The sequence below is a fragment of the Drosophila novamexicana genome, unplaced genomic scaffold (genome assembly GCF_003285875.2).
Source record: "Drosophila novamexicana strain 15010-1031.04,08,12 unplaced genomic scaffold, DnovRS2.1 tig00000193-arrow-pilon, whole genome shotgun sequence".
Taxonomy (NCBI): Eukaryota; Metazoa; Arthropoda; class Insecta; order Diptera; family Drosophilidae; genus Drosophila; species Drosophila novamexicana.
Window position 1 is genome coordinate 8753473 of NW_020824787.1, and position 22754 is coordinate 8776226.

General features: G+C 39.0%; 3 protein-coding genes across 3 annotated transcripts; 1 reads left to right on the forward strand and 2 right to left on the reverse strand.

Annotated features, from left to right (window-relative positions):
* Nucleotides 1-5169: 5169 nt before the first annotated feature.
* On the reverse strand, nt 5170-6780 carry LOC115759323 (UDP-glucuronosyltransferase 2A3-like). Its single transcript, XM_030700234.1, has 2 exons — nt 6134-6780; nt 5170-6076 (listed from the first exon to the last, which is right to left on the reverse strand). Exons 1-2 carry the CDS (start codon nt 6778-6780, stop codon nt 5170-5172), a joined length of 1554 nt encoding a protein of 517 aa, XP_030556094.1.
* A 781-nt stretch (nt 6781-7561) lies between these two features.
* LOC115759327 (UDP-glucuronosyltransferase 1-6-like) lies at nt 7562-10891 on the reverse strand. Its single transcript, XM_030700239.1, is given in 5 exon segments — nt 7562-8489; nt 8551-9224; nt 9617-10374; nt 10377-10504; nt 10563-10891. Coding segments are annotated over 5 exon segments (2817 nt in total).
* Nucleotides 10892-11929: 1038 nt separating this feature from the next.
* LOC115758512 (UDP-glucuronosyltransferase 1-1-like) lies at nt 11930-13599 on the forward strand. The gene is made up of 2 exons (XM_030699204.1): nt 11930-12630; nt 12690-13599. The coding sequence occupies exons 1-2, from the start codon at nt 11936-11938 to the stop codon at nt 13597-13599; spliced, it is 1605 nt and encodes a 534-aa protein (XP_030555064.1). The 5' UTR covers nt 11930-11935.
* Nucleotides 13600-22754: the final 9155 nt, after the last annotated feature.

The window sequence follows — 22754 nt, forward strand, 5'->3', positions numbered from 1 at the left end:
AAAATCTTGGCATATACATTCTAGTTACACTGTGGTTTGTACCCCGAAGTGTGTGCATGATCAGCTGACTGAATGCTTCATACAGGAGTTGCTTATAATTGTGAGTATGTTAGGGTATTCGCATCCATTTGTATAGTATCTTAAAGTCGGATATTCTCAACTATCTGAATCTGATTGTTGGTTGTATTTGAAATTTATTTCTGCTTCTTTGCGTTTTTGGATTATTAATTACGCTGACACTTTGGGTCTGCGCTAATGAGCACCGAAATAGAATTTTTCCATAATTTGGCTTCTGTCTATAAGAATATCTTGGATTCGTATTTATGTTTCGTGGACAAGCGAGCCAAGCACCGCCCGCCTGCTCTGCTCCGCCCGCCCCCAACTGCACAATTTATGCAAATGATGCTCGTTGGGCAAACATAACCTCATTTTGCCTGGCCCAGCTCCAATATAGAACGCTAGATGTCGCTGTTGTTTCTGCTGATGCTGCTGTTGCTGCTGCTGTTGCTGTAGATGCTGTTGGCCATTCGCCTGGCACTTACCTCTACACTACACTACACGTCCATGAAAAATGATTATAAGTGGGTCACAGGATATGCAAATGTTTCTTTTTCACGCTCAGCTTACGACAATGCCAGCATGGAGTGAACTGGAGCACAGCTGCTGTGCCGTCCGCCAGAGGGCGTTGCCATGGGCGGCAGGTGTTGGGCCACTCTTGAGTTATATATGTGGCCCGTCGACTATACAACTACGTACTTGGCAGGACATTTTGCAAATGCAACTGAAAGTTTGCCAAGAAAATGGTGAAAGTTTTTTGCGCTTTCGTATTTTATATCCGCCAGCGACGCCAGCTGCAAGTTGGCAGTTGCAACTTTAATTTCCATAGAGGAGCCCAGCGGGCGCTGACACGCAACATGAACACCAATGTGAGCAAATGTGAGCGAACAGTTCAGCAATTGGCCAAGGACAACAAGTAAAAAACAAGGAAAAGAGCAACAACAATGCCTAAAGTTACATTTGATTTAATTTTCTTTGTCAGTTTCAAGAATTTGCCGAAACCAAACGCGCAACGCATGAAAACTAATCAAAATTGCGCTTGTCCTGGGACAAGAACTTCCCTCTCCACTTCCCTATTACACATTGACCCCGTGTCTCAGCCAGGATGCTGCCGGCTATTTGCGCTTTTCTCGTTTGCTTCCTGACACATGCACATGTCCTGTGAACTGTCCCCGAGTGCAAGTTTATTTAGCTTTTTACCATGCCCTCGCAAGTCAAATGCTTAAAATGTGTCACTAGTTTTGTCATTTGCTTATTTATTTCTGTTATGTTTTTATTTTTATTCAGTTTTTACTGCAAATGCAGAAATAAATATAATACAGATTTCAGAAATGTGTGTGCATTCTCCCAACTGGACAAGCTTTGTGCTGCGTTTTGGACATTGAAATTGAAATAAAACTGCAGACAAATCCTTGGCTTGTGCATGGAATGCAAAATGAAAAGTTAACAATTGATAACGAAATATGCATTTTGAACCCACAACTCAAATGAAATCCAAAAAAAAAGAAGGCAAACATTACAAGTATTTAAATAATCCATATATTAAAATATTAGCAAGACAAACATGAGGTACATTTACTGATTAATAGAAGTAAAAAAATGGGCATGTTTTTAGCATCTGTCAGACTATTTATAAGATTAAAGTTTGGCAAAATCAAAGCAAAAAAAAAATCAAAGCTAAAGTTCTACCTGTTGTTTCTTTTATTCGCTAACAAAGCCAAACATTTAAAAAATACTTTACTTTATCAAAAAAAAAAAATATTACTTTTTTTTAAACATTTAAGTGCTTAAGCCAGATCCTGAAAACAAAAACTTAAAAGCTACGTAGCTGAACCGCAGAGCTCTGATGACCGAAAACCAAGCCGTGCCCCAGTCCCGAGTTTACCCGCAGCTCCGACACGGATTTTTTTTTGTTTTGTAGCGCTTCTTTAAGCTGCAAACATTTTGCTTAGTTTGGCAAAAACACGCAGCGACCATTTTTCATATTTTCATTTATAAATTTATTATAAAGCCAACAGCAGCATCAACAGCAGCAGCAGTGAGAGCAACAGCTACTCTTGGCTGTTGGATGGGCTTAATAGCAACCATTTTCCCCCTGCATCCGCCGAGACCAATGCCAGCAATGCTGCCGCTTGCCACAACCCAACCCACTCTGGCAGTGCTCTGAGCTGCGGTTTAGAGCAACGGCTACTTTGGCATTTATTTTAAATTATAGTTCGCAGTAATAACTAATGCTCAGAGAGCAGTTGCTGTTGTTGGTTATTGCTGCGGCCAGTTGCTGTTTGTTGTTGTCGACTGCCATGTACAGAAATTATAGACATTTTGGTCTGGGGCTTGTGTGTAGTTTTTGTCCGTTTAATGACAGTATTTGCGAGCTATGCCAAAGTTCTATGGCAGCTTGACATGAGATTCTGGTCGGGTTTTGGGGGAGGGCAGTTTCAATTAAATTTACTGCAAAATGAATGTGGATTAAACACAGTTTGACAAGTCATCTGCATAATTATGAAAATTCCCCAGGAAACCAGTTGACATTTTCCAGCCACTAATTGAAAATTCCTCAAGTCAAGTTAAAGCTGTCAAGCAGCTGGCAAGTTTCTCGCCAATTTCCGTGAACAACAGTGCCAATCGAATGTGTTGTGCGAACGAATTTTCACCATCATCGACAATCGGCCCCATTGGGCCCCACAGCATTTGTGCCCTAATGGCCAAACACGCCTACCCTCCACTAACCTACAACCCGCCCACACATCAGTAAATATGAATGAGTTCCAGTTAATGAAATATTGAAATATGAATAGACAAGCTCGCCTTCGTACACTCCAAAGCAATCATATGTCCATCAAGCAAAACTTTGCACAGTGCCTGCCAAAGCCAAAAGGAAACTTAATCAAGGAAAATGATTAGATAGGACTACCACATACCCTACATCAATGCTGAAATGGGTACACAAAGCTATTTTGTGTGAACAAAATGCAGTTAAATTTTTTGGTATTAATTTGTGTTGGAAATTACCTGGCTTTATACGGGTTGTACAGTTATCTAAAATATACCCTTCATATGTGCAGAGATAGGGTATTAAGAAAAAAAATATAATGTAATCGAGAGGCTGGGGGAAATATAAAGCCTTTACCGCGAAAGCACCCTCTCATCAGAAAAAAAAGCAACCCGAAACAAACAAAAATTACAACGCTTAATTATGAAAAGTGTTTTTTTCCTTCGGCTCATCGAGGAAAATGAGTAAAAATGTAGAAAGCACACGAAACGAGTTAATGAGCGAAATTATAATGAAGTTTTTCCCCACTGCGCTGTTCGACGAGCGCGAACCACCCTTATGCGGCCTGGATGTGGGTCAGAGCTGGTTTGGGAGCTGCTTCTAATGGGGCTAATCAAATATTTGAAATTTGTTTTGGGTGGAGCTGATGTTGAGCTGTTGTTGTCTAGTGTAAAACTCATTACAATCGCAGCTCGCAACGTAGTTCGCAATGTTAAGCTGGGCAGACAGCAGTGCAGTCAGCCGTGCCGTATGCAGCGGAATATTTCATTAAATCGCTTAACATTGCAACAGTGCAACCCAAGCAAGCAGCCTACAACCAACGACCAACATCAACAGCCACATTAACACTGACAACAACAGCAGCAGCAAAAAGGGCCAATGAAGAGTATGGTGTGATATGAGTACAATAAGTAGGATTGGGCCAGCAGGAAAATTAAATTGCCTCTGCATAATTATTTATTATTTAATAAATAAGGAAAATGGTCATATAAATTATCAACAATTTTTTTTTTAACAATTATCTTGTAAAATGTACTCTATTATAATAAATAGTGTAAAAAGTTTGTCTTTTATACACAAAAATTTATATTTGCGGATATCTGTCAAATTTTGCAATGGTCTGCATAATTCCTTAATAAAAATACATGACGAAGGCTTGAACCGAAATCTGAGTTCATCAAATTGGAAACTTGATGCATGAACCGAATCTAAAGGCAGGTTGTTGATTCGAATCGTTTTTATTCTTTTTGAGTTTGAAGCTGAATGATGAATACACGAATATATCAAAGAGACTATAATTTCCAGTGACTATCTAGTCAGTTTGCTGCACACTATGATTTTTAAGTAGATTTTTAATCTATATTTCACACTAAATAGCTTACGGGAAGAACACCTTATGATCTGCCAGCTGCTATTGACATAGATTACGGGTACAACAGCCTTCATGAATGTTCTTTATAGTCCGAATTGTAGATGCCAAGGGGTATTAAAGTGTAAGCGCTTGCTCACAGACGAGCAGAGGAAAATGAAAAAGACAAAAACGGAAGCGGAAATGTTTAATGCGGGTTTGGCAGCGCTGAGAACGATGCGTTGACGCGTCCTCGCTGACCGGCTGGTTGACCAGCGCCAAGCGGAGGCCGAGACTGAGACAGAGCCGGGTCCTGTCCATGTGAGTTACACGCTAACGAAAGCCGATAAATATTTATTTGCATGTATGTTCGTGTGCGCCTGTGTATGTGTGTGTGTATGTTAATTAAGAATTTGCAGCAGGCTGGCAGACGATTAAATGTGCCGCCCAGCCCCCTGCCCCTCCCGCCCTTCAGAGCCCAGTACAATCGATGTGCTGGACACGCAGAGGATGACCATTAGTTCCGCTGGCCGGGGCAAGGGTTGGTAGCGATAATCGAATGAATTAATGGAACACGCAAATGAAATAAAAATCGGCAGTGCCAGCGATTCATTTGGATAAATCTCTTTACTCGGCAGCGAATACAAATAACAATACACATTGGGTTCTTCGCGGCCATAGCTCTTTATCAGATCTATAAGACGAGTTCCGTTTATACAATAGCAAACTATCGCACTGCCCAAGAACATTATGAAGCTCAAATCAGGACAATGAAAATGTTATCTGGAAAACATTTTCTGATTTTCCAGGAGTATAGCACTCTCTTTCAAAACGCCACAATTGTTGAAAGCTGTTCAAATTGAATCGGATAACCTTGATTAAATTAAAAATATTATAATATTAAATACAATTATAATATTAGGCTATATTAACTATTAACTGGAGTCATAAAATTAAAAACATTTGTATTATTAAAAGACTTTTATAAATTCTATAATATTTTCAACTTCCTGATGTGTGCATTGCCTGTCATTTTCCTGTACACTAACTTTACGATAAATTGGCAACTGGATAAAATAAAAATCGATATACATGTCAAAAATGCATAAACATCCAAATTATTGGCTGCTATGAAGCCCATGTGAACCAGGGGACTTTGCAAATGAGGTGCTCCATGATGTCTCAGAACATACTCGGTCCAATAGAGCACGCTCTGACGCGCAGTCAATGGGCGATCGCGGAATAGCTTCGAAAAAGCTTTTACTTTTTGCGTGTATTTGGGATTCTCGAGAACTTCTTTAATTTTGTCATGAAAAGGCTGCTCCTCCAGTGTTAATAAGCTCATGCTTAGACCGAACCCATCTTTGACCATTTTATCAGCATTGGCAGGCTGATCTCCAAACACAGGAAGCGAGAGCATGGGCTTTCCATGAAACTGAGACTCTGTGATGCCGCCTCTTCCAGCATGATTTATAAAGAGCCTGATCTTGGGATGCGCGAGAATATCATTCTGCGGTACCCATTCCGAGAATAGTATATTTTCTGATTTTCCAGGAATCTTATTTAGATCTTCCCACTTCCAAATAACTTTTTGCTTTAATTTGGCCAGCACATTGAACATTTTTTTGACGGTGCTGGGTTGTAGGTGAGCACCCTTTACATTGGAGCCCAGGCACAAGAGAATGGCGCCGTCTTTAGCATCACTTAGAAAATTTGCAATTTTTAGGGGCAACGGATCTGGTTTATCCTTTATTTGAATGCCTCCCACCTCTATGACCGCTGGAACGCTGGATCTGATAGGACCCTCGCTAAAGGAGTAAGAATTAAAGAGCACAAGCGACACATTCTTGTTGAGGTCTGCATAAGCCGGCATGCTAGGATCGTTGCCATAGAGTTCCCTGCGAAAATGGACGCGTTTAAACATATCATATTCCGAAATTGGATGTCCCACTTACTTGTAGGCTTTTGCGTTATCGAGTTTAATGGCATACGTGAATAATCGAAGTGCATTACTAATAATGAGATTGCCCAATCGTTCAGAAAAAAACGACGCTGGCTTGGCTTGGACACTTCCTAGCATGCTCTCAAACACCTCCCATTGAAACATTGAGGTTGCTATTACAACAGGCACTTTCAGCTTCTGAGCTATGCCTATCTGGAAATCGTTCAGAAAGTAACCGATCATAACCAGATCGAACTGATTATCCTTGTTCTCGTAGAGATCGATAACACGTCGATCTTTCATTACATTTCTGTTTTTCTTGAATGCAAACGACACTTGATCCCGCATGCGAAATAAAGCTGAAACCATATTAGAATTGTCTCTTTCAACCATGCTGGCTATGCTGGCATCCTGTGATAGCTGCTCCTCTTTGGTGAGTGGTATGTATATCAGGTTTATGTTTTTGTGAGAAACATGCGGCTTCAGAGTTGTGATCACCGTCACATTGTGTCCATTCTCGGCCAGCACCTTGGCCATTGAAATTTCCACAATTAAATGCGAGGGAAAAGCGCAGCTAAAAACTGCGAGAATATTTGCACCGAGAGCACTGCTCATAAAAACAACTCCGAGCGACGAGAAGAATAGAGTCTGAAGCGACATGTTGTCGGTTTGAGTATTAAGCTAAGACTGATCAGTCATGACTACTGGCTAAATTTCATAGTGAGCCACTGATAATTTTCGATGACATACGGGTACTCCCTCATCTTCAGGCCCTTGTAAATTTTTCGAATGTAACGAGCTGCTGTTTTTCTGCAATCAGTCGTTTTCAACTGAGGCAACAGTCCATGAGATAAGTCCACATTCAAATCTAAACACGCCTTATCAGTATGTATTAGGCGGTAATCTATGGCCCAGTGTAAATAAATATGTTGTAGAGTGTTAGCCATAAACTTTGTAGGAACTTAAACTACAACTAAACAAAGCAATTATATGAAAAGAGTTAATTTTAAATGACATAAATCCGCATGTAAACTATCAGAGAGAATCATAATTAAATATGATAATCCCTTATTTAAGTGTATTGAATATATTTATTATTTAGCTTTTGTTAAACATGACCCAAACCTTTGCGGGATATTTCAAAAGGTGACACCAAAATTAGGCTTTTTAAATGAAGATTTAAATTAATTGCTGTATTTTCCAGAGAGCGCAAATTATCAAAATACTCTGATTACATTATCAAAGTCAATATAAACTTACTTGGAAACAAAGAGATATACTTCTAATCAACTCAATTCTGATAATCTCGAGACATGTACATATAAACATAACTGATAGGCGTTCATTCACCTAGCCTATCAGCTATAAACGATAGTCAAATTGTTCACGTATTAGGTAATTATAAAGAAAGATATAATAAAATATGACAATCTTAGTTAATTTATTTAGTCTTTAATTTCTTGGCCTTTCCAACAAATTCTTTTCTGGCGGCCAAGACGTTAAGTTTTCTGTATAGACTCTTTAATACTACTTTACTTATAAATAAAAAAACAATTAATAAACTTATTAGCAATGCATAAACATCCAAGTTATTGGCTGCTATGAAGCCCATGTGAACCAGGGGACTTTGCAAATGAGGTGCTCCATGATGTCTCAGAACATACTCGGTCCAATAGAGCACGCTCTGACGCGCAGTCAATGGGCGATCTCGGAATAGCTTCGAAAAAGCTTTTACTTTTTGCGTATATTTCGGATTCTCGAGAACTTCTATAATTTTGTCATGAAAAGATTGCTCCTCCAGTGTTAATAAGCTCATGCTTAGACCAAACCCATCTTTGACCATTTTATCAGCATTGGCAGGTTGATCTCCAAACACAGGAAGCGAGAGCATGGGTTTTCCATGAAACTGAGACTCGGTTATGCCGCCTCTTCCAGCATGATTTATAAAGAGCCTGATATTGGGATGTGCTAGAATATCATCCTGTGGTAACCATTTTAAGTATAGTATATTTTCTGATTTGCCAGGAATCTTATCTAGATTTTCCCATTTCCAAATGACTCTCTGTTCTAGTTTGGACAGCACATTGAACATCCTGCTGACTGTATCGCTCTTCAAAAAGGTTCCCTTTACATGCGTGCCCAGGCTTAAGAGGATAACACCATGTGTAGCATTTTCTATAAAATCTTGTAATTCTCTGGGCAAAGGATCGGGCTTTTCCTTGATTTGTATTCCCCCTACATCTATGGCCCCCGGAAAACTGGGGCTAATGGGGCCCTCACTAAGGGCATGAGAATTGAAGAATATAAGCGATACATTTTTGTTTAGATCCTCATATTTTGGCATGGCCGGATCGCTTCCATAGAGCTCGCTGCAAAAATGATAAGCCTTAGAAAATTTCCTTAAGCCACTTCTCGTTAAGATCGACTTACTTATAAGCTTCTGCATTATCTTTTTCCGTAAGATACATATTCATCTTAAGGGCGCTGAGTGAAAGGTAATTGATTAATCTTTGTGCAAAAGTCATCGTTCGACCCTTTTCGACGGAAATAAACATGGATGGAACATAGGCTTGTTTGCCTATATCACCCAAGAAAATATTGAATATGCTTGATTGGAATAACGACGTCGCTATTACTACAGGCACTTTGAGTTTCTGAGCTATGCCTATCTGAAAGCTGTTAAGGTAGTAACCGAGCATAACCAGATCAAACTTGTTATCCTTATTCTTGTAGAGATCCTGGACACGGGGATCTTTCATCACATTACGGTTTTTGTTAAATAAAAACAACGATTCTTTTCGGATGCGAAACACTGTTACAAGCATGTTGGAATTGTCTCTCTCAACCATGCCGGCCAGGAGAGAGTCCCGTGATTGCTGCTCCTCCTTGCTAAGTGGTATGTAAATCAGGTTTATGTTTTTGTGAGAAACATGCGGCTTCAGAGTTGTGATCACCGTCACATTGTGTCCATTCTCGGCCAGCACCTTGGCCATTGAAATTTCCACAATTAAATGCGAGGGAGCTGCACAGCTGAATACTGCGAGAATATTTGCACTCAGCGAAACATTGATAAGAAAGGCAACGAGGAACAACGAGAATAAAGTCTTAGGAGACATGTTCGCGCTGTAAATATTCGACATAAACTAATCTCTAAACAGAAAGGGAAACGCCTTTTATAATGGCAGCAGGCAGACAATTTGACAAATATGAAACAATATATTTAGATAAGCCATAAGCTTCAATTGCTTGTTAACCAAGAAATACAGTTTCAATTCAACCCGATTATGATAACCGTAAGTGTTTTATAGCTGATACGAGTTCATTCGAACCAGCCGATAAGCTACTTTAATAATAATCAAATCATGCGATTGTTCTCTTAAATATTTACATCAATGTCAAATGACGAATGTAGAACGAAAATATAAGATTGAAAATATGGTACTACTTATTTATTGATTTATTTAGTCTTTAACTTCTTGGCCTTCCCAACATTTACTTCGTTTTTTGTATTGCCTGTCAGCTTTCTGTAAAGATTTTTTACAATTACTTTGCTTATTAAAAAAATAACAATTAGGGAACTCAATAACAACGAGTAAACATCCAAGTTATTGGCTGCTATGAAGCCCATGTGAACCAGGGGACTTTGCAAATGAGGTGCTCCATGATGTCTCAGAACATACTCGGTCCAATAGAGCACGCTCTGACGCGCAGTCAATGGGCGATCGCGGAATAGCTTCGAAAAAGCTTTTACATTTTGCGTATATTTGGGATTCTCGAGAACTTCTTTAATATTGTCATGAAAAGGCTGCTCCTCCAGTGTTAATAAGCTCATGCTTAGACCGAACCCATCTTTGACCATTTTATCAGCATTGGCAGGCTGATCTCCAAACACAGGAAGCGAGAGCATGGGCTTTCCATGAAACTGAGACTCTGTGATGCCTCCTCTTCCAGCATGATTTATAAAGAGCCTGATATTGGGATGTGCTAGAATATCATCTTGTGGTAACCATTTTGAGTATAGTATATTTTCTGATTTGCCAGGAGTCTTATCCAGATTTTCCCATTTCCAAATAACTCTCTGTTTTAGTTTGGATAAAACATTGAACATGTTTTGGACTATGTCGGCCTTTAAAAAGGCTCCCTTTACATTGGAGCCCAGGCTCAGAAGGATTGCACCATCTGTAGCATTCTGTAAGAAATTGTCAATTTCTTTGGACAAGGGATCGGGCTTTTCCTTGATTTGTATTCCTCCTCTTCTATGGCACCTGGAAAATTGGGTCTAATGGGACCTTCACTAAGGGCATGGGAATTGAAGAATATAAGCGATACATTTTTGTTTAGATCCTCATATTTTGGCATGGCCGGATCGCTTCCATAGAGCTCGCTGGAAAAAATTTGAATCCTTAAACACTTCCTTTAGAAGTTTTGTTGAACTCACTTACTCGTAAGCCTCTACATTATCTTTTTCGGTAAGATACATATACGTTTTAAACGCACCAAGTGTAATTAAATTGGTCAATCGTTGTGCAAAAGTCATTGCTCGCCCTTTTTCGACGGAAACAGACACTGTTGGAACATAGGCTTGTGCTTGGATATTGCCTAACATGATATCGAATATTTCCGATTGGAACATTGAGGTCGCTATTACAACAGGCACCTTTAGCTTCTGAGCTATGCCTAGCTGAAAGCTATTAAAGAAGTAACCGAGCATAACCAGATCGAACTTGTTATGCTTGTTCTCGTAAAGATCTTGGACACGGGGGTCTTTCATTACATCGCGATTTTTATTAAATATTAACGACAATTCCTTCCGCATGCGAAAGACAGCCGTCATCATGTTGGAATTGTCTCTTTCAACCATGCTGGCTAAACCAGATTCCTGTGACTTCTGCTCCTCTTTGGTGAGTGGTATGTATATCAGGTTTATGTTCTCGTGAGTAACGTGGGGCTTCAGAGTTGTGATCACCGTCACATTGTGTCCATTCTCGGCCAGCACCTTGGCCATTGAAATTTCCACAATTAAATGCGAGGGAACGGGACAGCTGAATACCGCGAGAATATGTGCACTCTGAGAACCATTGATAAGAAGAATACCGAGAAACGTCAATAACAATATCTGCGCAGACATGTTGGCGGCTTGAATTTTCCGCGTATACTAATTTTTAAAAAACTAAGGGCTATGCCTTATATTATCACAGCTTATATGAAATATTTTTGATGGTCACAATGAACATTTAAATATTGAATACTGTTTAGTTAACAATGATTTTCAAAATTGACTGCAATAGAATGTGTCAAGCTGATAATGCCAGCTACTTTTTGGCGGCAGTAACTATTTTAAAACGACAGTCTGTTCGATAAGTATTCGTAACTGATTAAGAAAGTCTACGTTTCGCTTATTATTTGTAAAAAACAGCGCATTGATCGTTTGAATATTTATATACATATATATTGCTTAGATTAAATTCTTTATGTTTTACGCCAAGGTTGGGCAGTACAAAGTCGATTAAATGTCAAACACTCGAATAAACATACACCCCCGTACACCACTATACAATCAACGTTAAAAGATCAAACAGGCTCTTTTTTATATAGATCTATATATACTCTTTTACTGGCCTAGGCTATGTACTGGATCATGACCTTACTCACTGCCAAAGCTATTGTAGCTCATAATTTCACCACAAGATAATGCTGTTACGTTTGATCATGCTGTCAGGCAGGTTCGCGATAAGTTCGCCTTATCGATGCCAATTTAAAGAGCTGTCTTGGCCGCATTGCCAAACAGTGTTTGCTCAACGAGCGTTCCGGCAACATGGCCTGTGCTACTAATCGTATTCTGCTACTCGCAATAGTTGGCGTTGTTTTTATCAGCGGCAGCCAAAGCGCCAATATACTGGGCGTTTTTACGAGTCTGAGTCCATCGCATTTGATTGTACAAATGTCCATGGTCAAGGTGCTAGCGGAGAACGGGCACAATGTGACTGTGGTTACAATTCTGAAGCCGCCCGTTACACACAAAGGTATCAACGTGCTGCAGCTGCCCCTCTCCGATGAGGATCAACGTATGATGAGCGCAACCATAGGCAAAATGGTAGCCAGCGATAACAGCAACATGGTCGTTTCTATGTTCCGAACTATGGGCCAAATGAAGTTAATGTTTGAGAAGATGAGAGATGCCCTGTTGGACCAGCGAGTGAAGAACTTATACGAGAACAAAGACAACAAGTTCGATTTGGTTGTGATTGGCTACTTCTTGAACAACTATCAGCTTGGCATTGCCCATAAGCTGAAGGTGCCAGTGATATTAGCGGCCACTATGCCACCAAATCAATTGTTTAATAAAATACTGGGCAATCCTCAGTTGGCATCACATGTGCCGGCAATGCCTGGGATCAGTGTTAAAGGTCAGCCAATGACATTCTCACAGCGATTAAAAAACTATATAACAACCTGCGCTATGGGAGTTTTCATGTGGATTTTGGAAAACAATGATGCCAAAGATTATAGGTAAGCAAGATTCCCAGCCTCATAAGCGACAAATATTTAAAATAATCGTATATTTCCAGAAAAGTGTTTGGCGATGATCCAAACATGCCCCCCTATGAAGATCTGGCTAAGAACGTTTCGCTCACATTCTTTAGTTCGCATGCCCCCAGCGAGGGTCCCATCAGACCCAATGTGCCGGCAATAGTAGAGGTGGGCGGCATTCAAATTAAAGATAAGCCAGACGAATTGCCAAAAACAATTGCCGATTTCCTGAGCGACGCTAAAGACGGCGCCATTCTCCTCTGCCTTGGCTCCAATGTAAAGGGTGCTCACTTGAAACCCGACACAGTCCAGAACATGTTCAATGTTCTGTCCAAACTGAAGCAGAAGGTCATTTGGAAATGGGAAGATCTGGATAAGACACCTGGAAAATCCGATAATATACTCTATTCCAAGTGGCTGCCACAAGATGACATCCTGGCTCATCCCAAGATTAAGCTATTTATAACTCACGCAGGTAAAGGCGGCATCACAGAGGCCCAGTATCATGGAAAGCCCATGCTGGCGCTGCCTGTGTTTGGCGATCAGCCTGACAATGCTAAAAAGATGGTCAAGGATGGGTTTGGACTCAGTTTAAGTCTAGCAACACTGGAGGAGCAGCCTTTCCATGAGGCTATTCTGGAGGTCTTGAATAACCCTCAGTACTCACAGAAAGTACAGACCTTCTCCTCTCTTTATCGCGACCGACCAATCTCTGCCCATAAGAGTGTGCTCTATTGGACTGAGTATGTTCTGCGCTATAATGGAGCTCCCCATTTGCAGAGTCCGTTGGTACACATGAATTACATATCAGCCAATAATTTGGATGTTTATGGGCTGTTGATTACTATCTTATTGGTATTTATTTTTGTAAGTAAAGTAATTTTGACTAAGTTATATAGAAAACTGTTCGGTAAAGCGCAGAAAACTAAAAAAATAAAAAAATCTTAAGCTGAAGACACTCAAATATATATTTCTTATATTATTATTTTTATATAATATTGCATCTGGTGCTTGAGTTTTCAAATTAAAAAATGTTTGCCTGTCTACAAAAACCAAGCACTGATAAAGCTGTTAGTTCGATTAAAGACTCTAGATAATGTGTTATAGATAACACTACTAGTTATCTGACCGAATAAAGCACCTGGCTGATTGTGAACGTATTTAAACATACCATACTAAAATTTTATAATGTTCAATTCTCAAATGAGTAGCAGCTTTCACGCTTTGGGGGAATATCATATTTAGAATAGAAAACCATTCAGCCCAGGAAAAAGATATATTAAATAAGAATAATTATAATCATAGCAAACTTTCGCTGTGCTAGTCATATGATATATATTAATAGCCCTTAAATACTTTCATATTTTCTGGCTAAGTAGTGGAAACCAAAACTCGTTTTTGACTGCATGTTTTATTACTGAATGTAAGGGGCTTACTGCTAAAATACTTGGCAACTTTATTACACAAATTCACAAAATACTTTTGCACGTCGCAATGTTGTTGTCTGGGTTTATATTTCCCATACACTTCAACAGTATAATTTGCAAAAAAACTAGAAATTCTTCAAACTACCCAACGTGCGTACTGAAAACAAAATAACATTTTGCAATAAGCAAATTTCAATTGAAATAGCAAACGGAAAAGGCATGCTGAAAACCCTCAATTCCAAACGCCCCTCCTAACCACACTCAAGCCGTGCGCCCAGCCCAACGTAGTCGATGGAACGTAGACGGTTTCGGGTTCTTTTTGTACAGAAATAAAAAAGAAAAAAAAAAGAACAAACAACAACAAACAAGAACATTGAAAAGCATCCTAGAAATCTGTGCAATTGTTGCATGTAGATGTGTTTGCACTTTTCTGCATGAAAATGCCAATTGTGGAGCAGAGCGCTGCCAATGAGGCGAGTTACGAGAGCCAAGACTTTGAGTATGCGGGGTTAGGATCCTCCAATAACATTTGCAGACAATAGTATTGTGAAACGCGTGAATTATTTTGTAATTAATGCTGAAATTGTTTATTGGACTACTCTTCGTTTGGCATGCACATTGGCCACTCGTCCAATCACATTTTTATTAACTGCCAGGTGAGAAGGCAAAAATTTCATTAGGTTTTTATCAACAATTTCGAGTGCACACATGCAAAAATATGTTTAAAAATATAAAATATGAAAATACCATGTGCACGTGGTTTTCCATTTACCAACGAAATACTTTTAAAATATTTTTAAATGAAAATACGATTTACACTTAGTTGGGCATTTTCATGGCTAGCAGCAAGTGGCTAACAAAAGTGGAAAAAGTATAGAAAAAGAACATTTTCAGCTTTGTTGGATGAAACCCTGCAAACAATTTCATATGATGGAATGTTATTTGCCTGAGAAAAATGAACGAAACCAATTAATTGAAAGAAGAGCTTATAGAAAGAGGTAGTCGAATATAATAATTACCCTAACCGGCTATAATAAATGTTATAGTAAAATAATATATTTTAACATTGATCCCTTTCATATGCATAAAAAAAATAAAGAAAAAGTGTGTGACAAAAAGGCTTGAACAAATTTTACAATAAATAATGAACAATTTGATTCTTTTTCTATGAACTGTAAATCGTTTCACAAAATTAGAAAACTCTCTTAAAACCCATTTACAAATTTGATCAAATTTTTCAATATATATTCATTAGGCTAGATTGTGTAGAGAAAAGCGACTTCCCTCTTCACTCGAGTGTTCACCCTCTGATATTGATCGACCCTGCATTTATCCATATTCGAAATTCGTTTCTCATGCATATGTTTTCTAAATATTTATCTATCTTTAATTTACTTAATTGCATAATGCGCCGCTTCAGGATCACCTCATGCATATGAATTTCATTCAACTAATTTGTTTTGCAATCCTGTTTCTAACCCTCGAAAAAAACTAGTTTTTAGCATTCCCGGCTGTTTACCTAAAAACTGTTCCCATTAATGTGTCGCTGTTGGCAGTTTGTTTAATTAAATGTGGAACAACACAATGCTCAGAAATGTTCACGATCCCGAGTTCCTTTGACAAACATTAAAAAGAAGAACGCATTTCCATTGAAAACCTTTTCAAGTGCTTAACATATCCAACAATACTAAAAAAACAGGAATCTCTGTCGAGTGGAATAGCAAAAAAAAAAAATGTATATATAATAGAAAAACTTGCCGCGTCATGGGCATTGTCAAATGAAAACATTTTACGCAGTAGTCGGCGCATAATTCATAAAGCCGCAGGGGATACGACGATCCCCGTACCAAATACCACATACCACGCACCGTTCCCATTGCCCCTGCCTCTGGCCCAGGCTGTAGTTGTTCATGATGCGTGTGATATGCGTAACCTACCCTACAACCTCAACCTCAAGTGGCAGTGGCAACTGATATGTCTCAATCAGGACACGGACAGGAGTATTCTCAACCCCGACTTCAGCCTCACCGACAGCCTAGTTCTGCTTCTTTCTCTGGCAATTTGCACCCCGCACGTGTCCCATGCAATTGCAATTACTTTCGGTTCAGCATTTTAACGATGGGAAACTGCATTTTCGGTTTCCCGGCTCGAAACTTTTTCGCGCACTTTGCCCAAATTCAATTTCGATTATATATATTGCCCAGAAAGGTTGCGTGGGAAAATCGTTTGCTGCGGTTTGTCTGTCAAAAATTTATTTTCCACTTTTTTCGTTTAAGATCATTAGGGCTTTTGTTTTTGTGGGCGTGGCTGTGGCTGTGGCTCTGAATTTCACAATTTTAAATTACTTTCATGTGTTCTGTGGTGAATTATGGCAAAGAGACATGGGCGACGCGTGCCCCAGTTGCCGCGGCCAACTCTGGATTTTCCAATTTTTGCATTGTTTGGCAACGCTCTCCCGTTCTTCTACACGCCAATCCTCTGGTATTGCATTTCATTTGTTTTGCTTTGTGGGTACCGAAGGCGGGGGCGGGGCTGGGGCAGCGATTGTAGGTAATTCAAATTTGTTGCTGCGTAAATTGAATTGCTGCGAAAGCGCATAAACATTCCAATCAATTTGTTGGCCAAATGAATTATGCAATGGAAATTTCACGAATTCCAGGTTTGGGCAAGGGCCGAATTCATTTTATTGGTTGTGGTCATTGCCAGATCGCAGCCAGTAACTATTTATTAGCCGAATAAATTTTTAGCAGCATGCGCCTATGCTTATTGCAGAGAATGTCCATTCTAGGTGAACACACACAAAATTTTGAAGACATCAAATTATGATTATTAGAGGTCACACATCAAACTTATTTTAAAAGCATATGAAGAGTCCAAACAGTATACGTTTACGAAGTTTAGTTTTACCAATATAACAATATCCAAAAGTTTGCAAAACCGAGTTTCGAGGCATCAAATTGAAAATTAGTTATTTAAATATTCGCGTGCTACTTTATCGAACAGGTACTTGGCCCCTCGAGTCTGTCAAGTTTACAAAAAAAAATATTCAATAAATTTTGAAAAAGGTCGACAAATATGTAACCTGATTTGGCTTAGCATTCCTGTGACTGAACGATTAACACATAATAAAAAATAAATGAATTTATTTTTCTGTTTAAGTTCACTTCGCTAAGCTTTGTTTGGACAAGAGTCGTATAATTAAACATTACTGTAATATTTGTTTATGTTATTTTGCCAACACTTTGCTGAATGGTTGTTCAAAATGCCTTTCCTCTTAGAGCGATTTAAAAACGCCTCTCCACAATAGTTGGCCGCAGAGAAGCCGAAATCATAATAAAAAGTGTACAAATCTGAGGGGCAAAAAGTGTTGGCCAAATAAAATCAATAATCCTTAAAAATACAATACTTTACGCATAAATAGCTTCCGTTTTTTAATATGCTTTCCGTCGAAATTCAGCAACAGCTATAACAAAACGTTTCGCTACTGAAAATAAAAATAAAACAGAAAAAATATTTGTGACTGAAAAACGCGCGGGATTTACGAAAGGCGTTTTTTGTCGCGCGCATTGTCGGTTGAATGCGACAACCAATTTGTAATCAAAGTAATTTTAATGCAAATTTTATATGTTGCTGCACGTAGTTGCAGCTGGAGCCAATGTGGGCGTAGACATGCCCGGCTGGGCGCTGTCAGTAATACAAAAGCCGTAAATAAATACAAAAGTGACCCAACAACGCGAAAGGGTCGCGAAAAACCCGGTGCTTAAACCCGGCAACAGCCCCAACTCTGCGATGCGCCACGGTTTATTTATTTAAATGATTTTATGACTTTTCCAAAAACCAAATGGTGACAACTTGTGGCGCTAAAAGTTGAAAGTTTTGTGGCCAAACAAAATGAACATAAAAACCGGACCATAAAAACGTATAAAAAAGGGATACCAAACGGACTTAAAGCCGAAGTAGAATTTCACTAACTTCGAATGAAAATGCAACTATGTAACTATAGAGAAGCTCGAAATACTCCAGCTTAACTTATCCTATCGTAAGAAATAGATCCTATATATGCATATAAATATATAGTTGATACTATCAAAGCTGACTTCTGCTGCTGAAGCCAATCCAATTTATGGCCACTTCTTTCTCACGCGACAAACTTAATGGCAATGTGCATGTACCCGCTGTAGATTTTCTAATAAACCAAAAAAAAAAAAATTGGATACAAACGGCACCTGTGTTCTGGTGGTGTTGTGCAATGTTAGAAGCAGCTACAAAGGCGCCGTGGAAACTATAAAATGGCCATTGGGAAAAAAAAACCCGACTTGGTCCATAATTTGAGCCGACAAATTTTCAATGCTTTGGGTCGCATAAATTTTCCCATTGAGAGAACCCATCTTCGAAAAGGTCACATTAGGCATCATTAGCCGAGAAAGAATTGCGGTTAAGGTGCGGCCACTGACTCGGTAGTCGGTTGCCTCCGATAGGGGCCCACACACATGACACGGTCAGGCCGCAAGAGGATTTGGGTAGGGGAAACCGGCCAAAAGTCACTAAGAGAAACGAAAAGGAAAAAGTGAAAAAGGACAAGGAGCGGTCTCAGGTAGTCTAGCGCTGTTTTTCTTGAGAAATTGCTTTGAAGTAATTATGTAATTGACTTTCGGTTAAGGACGAGCTGCTGCCTCGGGGCGCCGTCATCAGCAGCAGGCCGAGGTAGGCCAGTGGCAACAGGCAGCCGTGCATCCCGACGGCTGTCATTTTTCAAGCCATTGTCCTTTCTTATTCCTTGCGGCCGAACCTATTTACTACGCTGTGCTGCCCGTCAAATTGTCAGCTTCCGTTTTCATTTGTTATTTTTGGCCTAGGCATTTGCGCTGGCTTTTCTTCTTTATATGTGTATTTGCTGCTCTGTTTTTTTTTTTTTTTGTTTTTTATTTTCGCATCGAGTACGTGGCATATGTCGCAGATTATGACATTTTGGCGGCATTTTTATGGACAGCCGCCAAGGAGCCTAACAAAGATCCTGGCGCGCTCTTGTCAAGTGTCGGGTATCATCAATTTTGATGTAGGCCCCATTAGTAATTATTTAATGGTCCATTGCTTTGTCGTGCTAATAACGGTGCTAAAGCAGATGCTTTCAATGTGATTCCAAAGTCAAGGCAAATAGAGAATTTCATATAATTTGTCGCTAGCGATGAGTCAAGGCCGCAATCACACAAAAGGTCTCAGAAGCAATTATTGATAAAGGTAAGATACTGGAGTAAACATAAGTTCTTGAAATGTAAAGGATTAAGTTTTTTGTAATAATTGATCACTTTCAGTTTTGCAGATATCTTAGACTGCTAAGGACTCAGAGGAAATTACGACAATTTCTATGTAATATTACAAAGATCTTTGAACATATCTGGCATTTAAAGTCACCTTTTGCGGATTTTTCAATTTGTGGAAATTATCAACGTATAAAAACAGAATAAATACAGAGGTAATCCAAACAAGAGCATGTTGGATGGCATTCAAGACTTTCCTGAAATTTGAATAAACAAAAAGTAAGTTTACATAATAAATATTTATGCCAAACATTTTTTTTGGCAGTGCTCTACTAAATATGTACTATATCGATTGAAAATATATTTTGTTAATAAATATACACACATCAATTTAACGATAAAAGGCGAAATTTCCATGTGGGTCAATTGCGTGTTCAATTTTTTGAAGTAGAAAATGTTGCATGTAAAATTCATTGATTCAATGAATTTTACATTTTCAACTTAACAACTCAACATTAAAAAAAATTAAAATAGCACACAACAAAAAATAACATGAAAATTGTTATATTTTAAACAATTATTCGTATAATAGTTGAATATTTAATTAATTGTAATAGGAAGTGACTTTTAAAAGTCGCCTGCTTCGTACCTGCCTCGCCTCGCAATCTAATCTCACGCCCTTGTCCCATTCAGAGAGACAAGTCCACAGCTTTAACATTTGAAAACTGTGCCCTCAGCTCGTTTGTAAGTCGATACTTTTTGCCTGACGGCAGCAACTGAATGAAATCGATTTAAAACTCATTTCGGTTGCATTTGCCAGTTGCCTCGATGTGGCATTTAAATTTAAATCAAAAGCGACAAATGTCAAAATGACAACAGCAACAACAATGAAAAGGTGTGTTTGTGTGTGTGTGTGTGTGTGTGTCATTGTTGTTGTTCTTGTTGCTGCTTGAACTGTTATTTAATTATGCGCTAAGCTGTCAAGTGACATGGGTGCACTGCAGCTCCCCTACCCCACTGCCACCGCGACCCATGTAACTACAACTCTTGTTACATTCAAATGAGCTGGGCCGAGCAACTCTTCTAGCCCCGCCAAACTGTCGATTTACCCGAAAATCCGCTTGACATTGATGGCAGCCAAATTGACATAGAAATTTGTAAGTTGCATTCCTGGGGTTAAGCACTTTGCTCGTTTTTTTGTTTTCTATCGATTATTTTTGACAGTTTCTAATTGCTTGCCAAGCGATTTCCGCCGGCTGTCAAAATATTCCACGCAAAGTTGATGACCTGCAGTCCAACAGGAAAGTGCGGTGTGTGTTGTAGGCGAAAGTAGGAGGGCCAAGACTGCACTTTCCAGTGAGCTAATTTGCAATTAGGCCAGCCGAAATGAAATCAATGCATTGACTGGCCTCAGGCTCTGAAGCTTAATTGAAAACGGCACAGGAGCAACTTTTAATGAACCAAGCATCCAAAAAACAAGAGTGAAATAAATAGAAAAAACATTTTTAGCAAGCTCATAACAAACTTCAGATACTCTTTAAATCTCAGCATGATCGAAATTGTAACAAAAATGTGGACTATTTTAATTGAAATATTCAATGAACACAAGTTAAAAGTTTAATATTATTATGTTCCTTAGCTCGTAAATATTTTAATACTTTTACTTGTTTTCATTCGCTTTAGATTTCTAAATATACTATGCTTAACTTATTTTTAAATTTGATTTTAAAATGTGAATATCTATTATATATTTAGTTTGTCTACATAAAAGTTCAAAAAGTGATCTGCAGTTGCAAGCTTCAAGAGAAATTTAAAATACCCTAGAGATGGCTACTAGTAGAAGAAGGAGTTTTGAGCAGACGCGAAAATGCAAAATTTACTTCATTTGTTTGGCAAGTTGTAGAAGTTGAAAGTTTCTAGTTTTGTACTTAAATTTTTTGTGCATTGTTTAAGAACTCGAAGCCAAATTTGGGTTAAGTGAAAGTGCAATTTCAGCAAACAGAGCACCGAGTTTTTTGGGTTTGGGAGTTGGGGGGTTGTTTGCAGATTGGTAGAGAGCTTGGTGAATTGGCCTCAACGCCATTAAATTGCCAAGTTAACATGCCCACAACTAAAATGCCTAATGAGCCAATAAATTTGGTTAAAAACCCCAAAGAGCTCGGACATACACATGCAGCATGCACTGGGCCATAAAACAGTTCCAAGTAGCTACAACTCTTTGCTCTGCTCTTTCAAGAGATTCTCATTTTTATGGCATGGCCCTAACAAATTCTGTTTTGGTTTTTAATTAAGGCGCAGCAGCAACAAAACTTTTCGTATCGGTCCACACAACAACGGCATTCACAGTCAGTTCCATTGATCTTTTGTTTGTGCTACGAGTTTTTTACGATGGCATCTGCCTAGATTTGTGCCTGCTGTTGATATATGATGATATAGGGCTTGGTCGCTAACATTTTAAGCATATCGCTGCCCCTCCGGCATCGGTTGTTGATGCTACGGGGCGCTCAAAATCGTGTTTGTATATACTCAAGTTGTAAAAGTTAGTGGAGCGCTTAAGTAATTCGATTTTTTATGAAGGTTCGAAAGGTTTAAAATGTGCTCATAATATTTATAAAATTTAATTATTATCGTACTTGAATATTCATCAATTTATTACTTTATACAGCACAGAAATATTTTAATTTTAGGACAGTCTTTTGATTGCATAAATTGTTTAACTTTAATTTTAATTTTAATTGATTTACTTAACATATTCTATACAAATTTATATTGGCGTAGCTATTGCTGTTAGGAATAATATCCTATTTATTATGGGGCTCCGTAAAAAGTGATAAGTACACAAATTAAAATTTTCTTGACAATAGTTAATTTGATAAAGATTTAAGAATTTTGGTCCGACATTTAACACAGTTCTATAGAGCTGCTATTCCCAGCTACTTGGTAGGGATGGACAATAAAATCTGTAGCAAGCTTTTAGCCAACTGGCACATAAATACCTGATGGCTGACGAAAAACATTTGCATGTTGTCCACGGTTTGCCACAGAGCGAGCATCAAAAGCCGCAAAAACAGTGCCCAGGTATCGAAAAGTAACAAGAAAACAGCTTTGCTTCACGCACGCCCAAGCTCAATTACACAGCGGGCCACAGCAGAGCTCCAGCTGCCACAGCTCCACGTAGCTTCAAGCACCCCAAAAGCCAATGCCAGTGCTAGCAGTTGGACAAGTTGCTGTTTCTTTGATACTCAATAGCCAGGCAGCAGTTGTTGCTTTGTTGCAAATCATCCACAACAACAACAACGACAACAACAACTGGCAATCCGTGCAGGAGCCATGTGGACATTTTGGACACGCTCGTTTGGGTGATTTGCAGCTTAAGTCATGCACCGCCCGCCAAGCAGAGGTGCCTCCTGTTGCCGCT

Bases quoted from the DNA above. Each gene is read 5' to 3' on its own strand.
- LOC115759323 (XM_030700234.1), bottom strand. From the start codon at position 6,780: ATGTCGCTTCAGACTCTATTCTTCTCGTCGCTCGGAGTTGTTTTTATG. The intron at 6,077-6,133 runs GTAAGTGGGACA...CCATTTTCGCAG, and splicing joins GATAACGCAAAAGCCTACAA to GGAACTCTATGGCAACGATC.
- LOC115758512 (XM_030699204.1), top strand. From the start codon at position 11,936: ATGGCCTGTGCTACTAATCGTATTCTGCTACTCGCAATAGTTGGCGTT. The intron at 12,631-12,689 runs GTAAGCAAGATT...GTATATTTCCAG, and splicing joins AATGATGCCAAAGATTATAG to AAAAGTGTTTGGCGATGATC.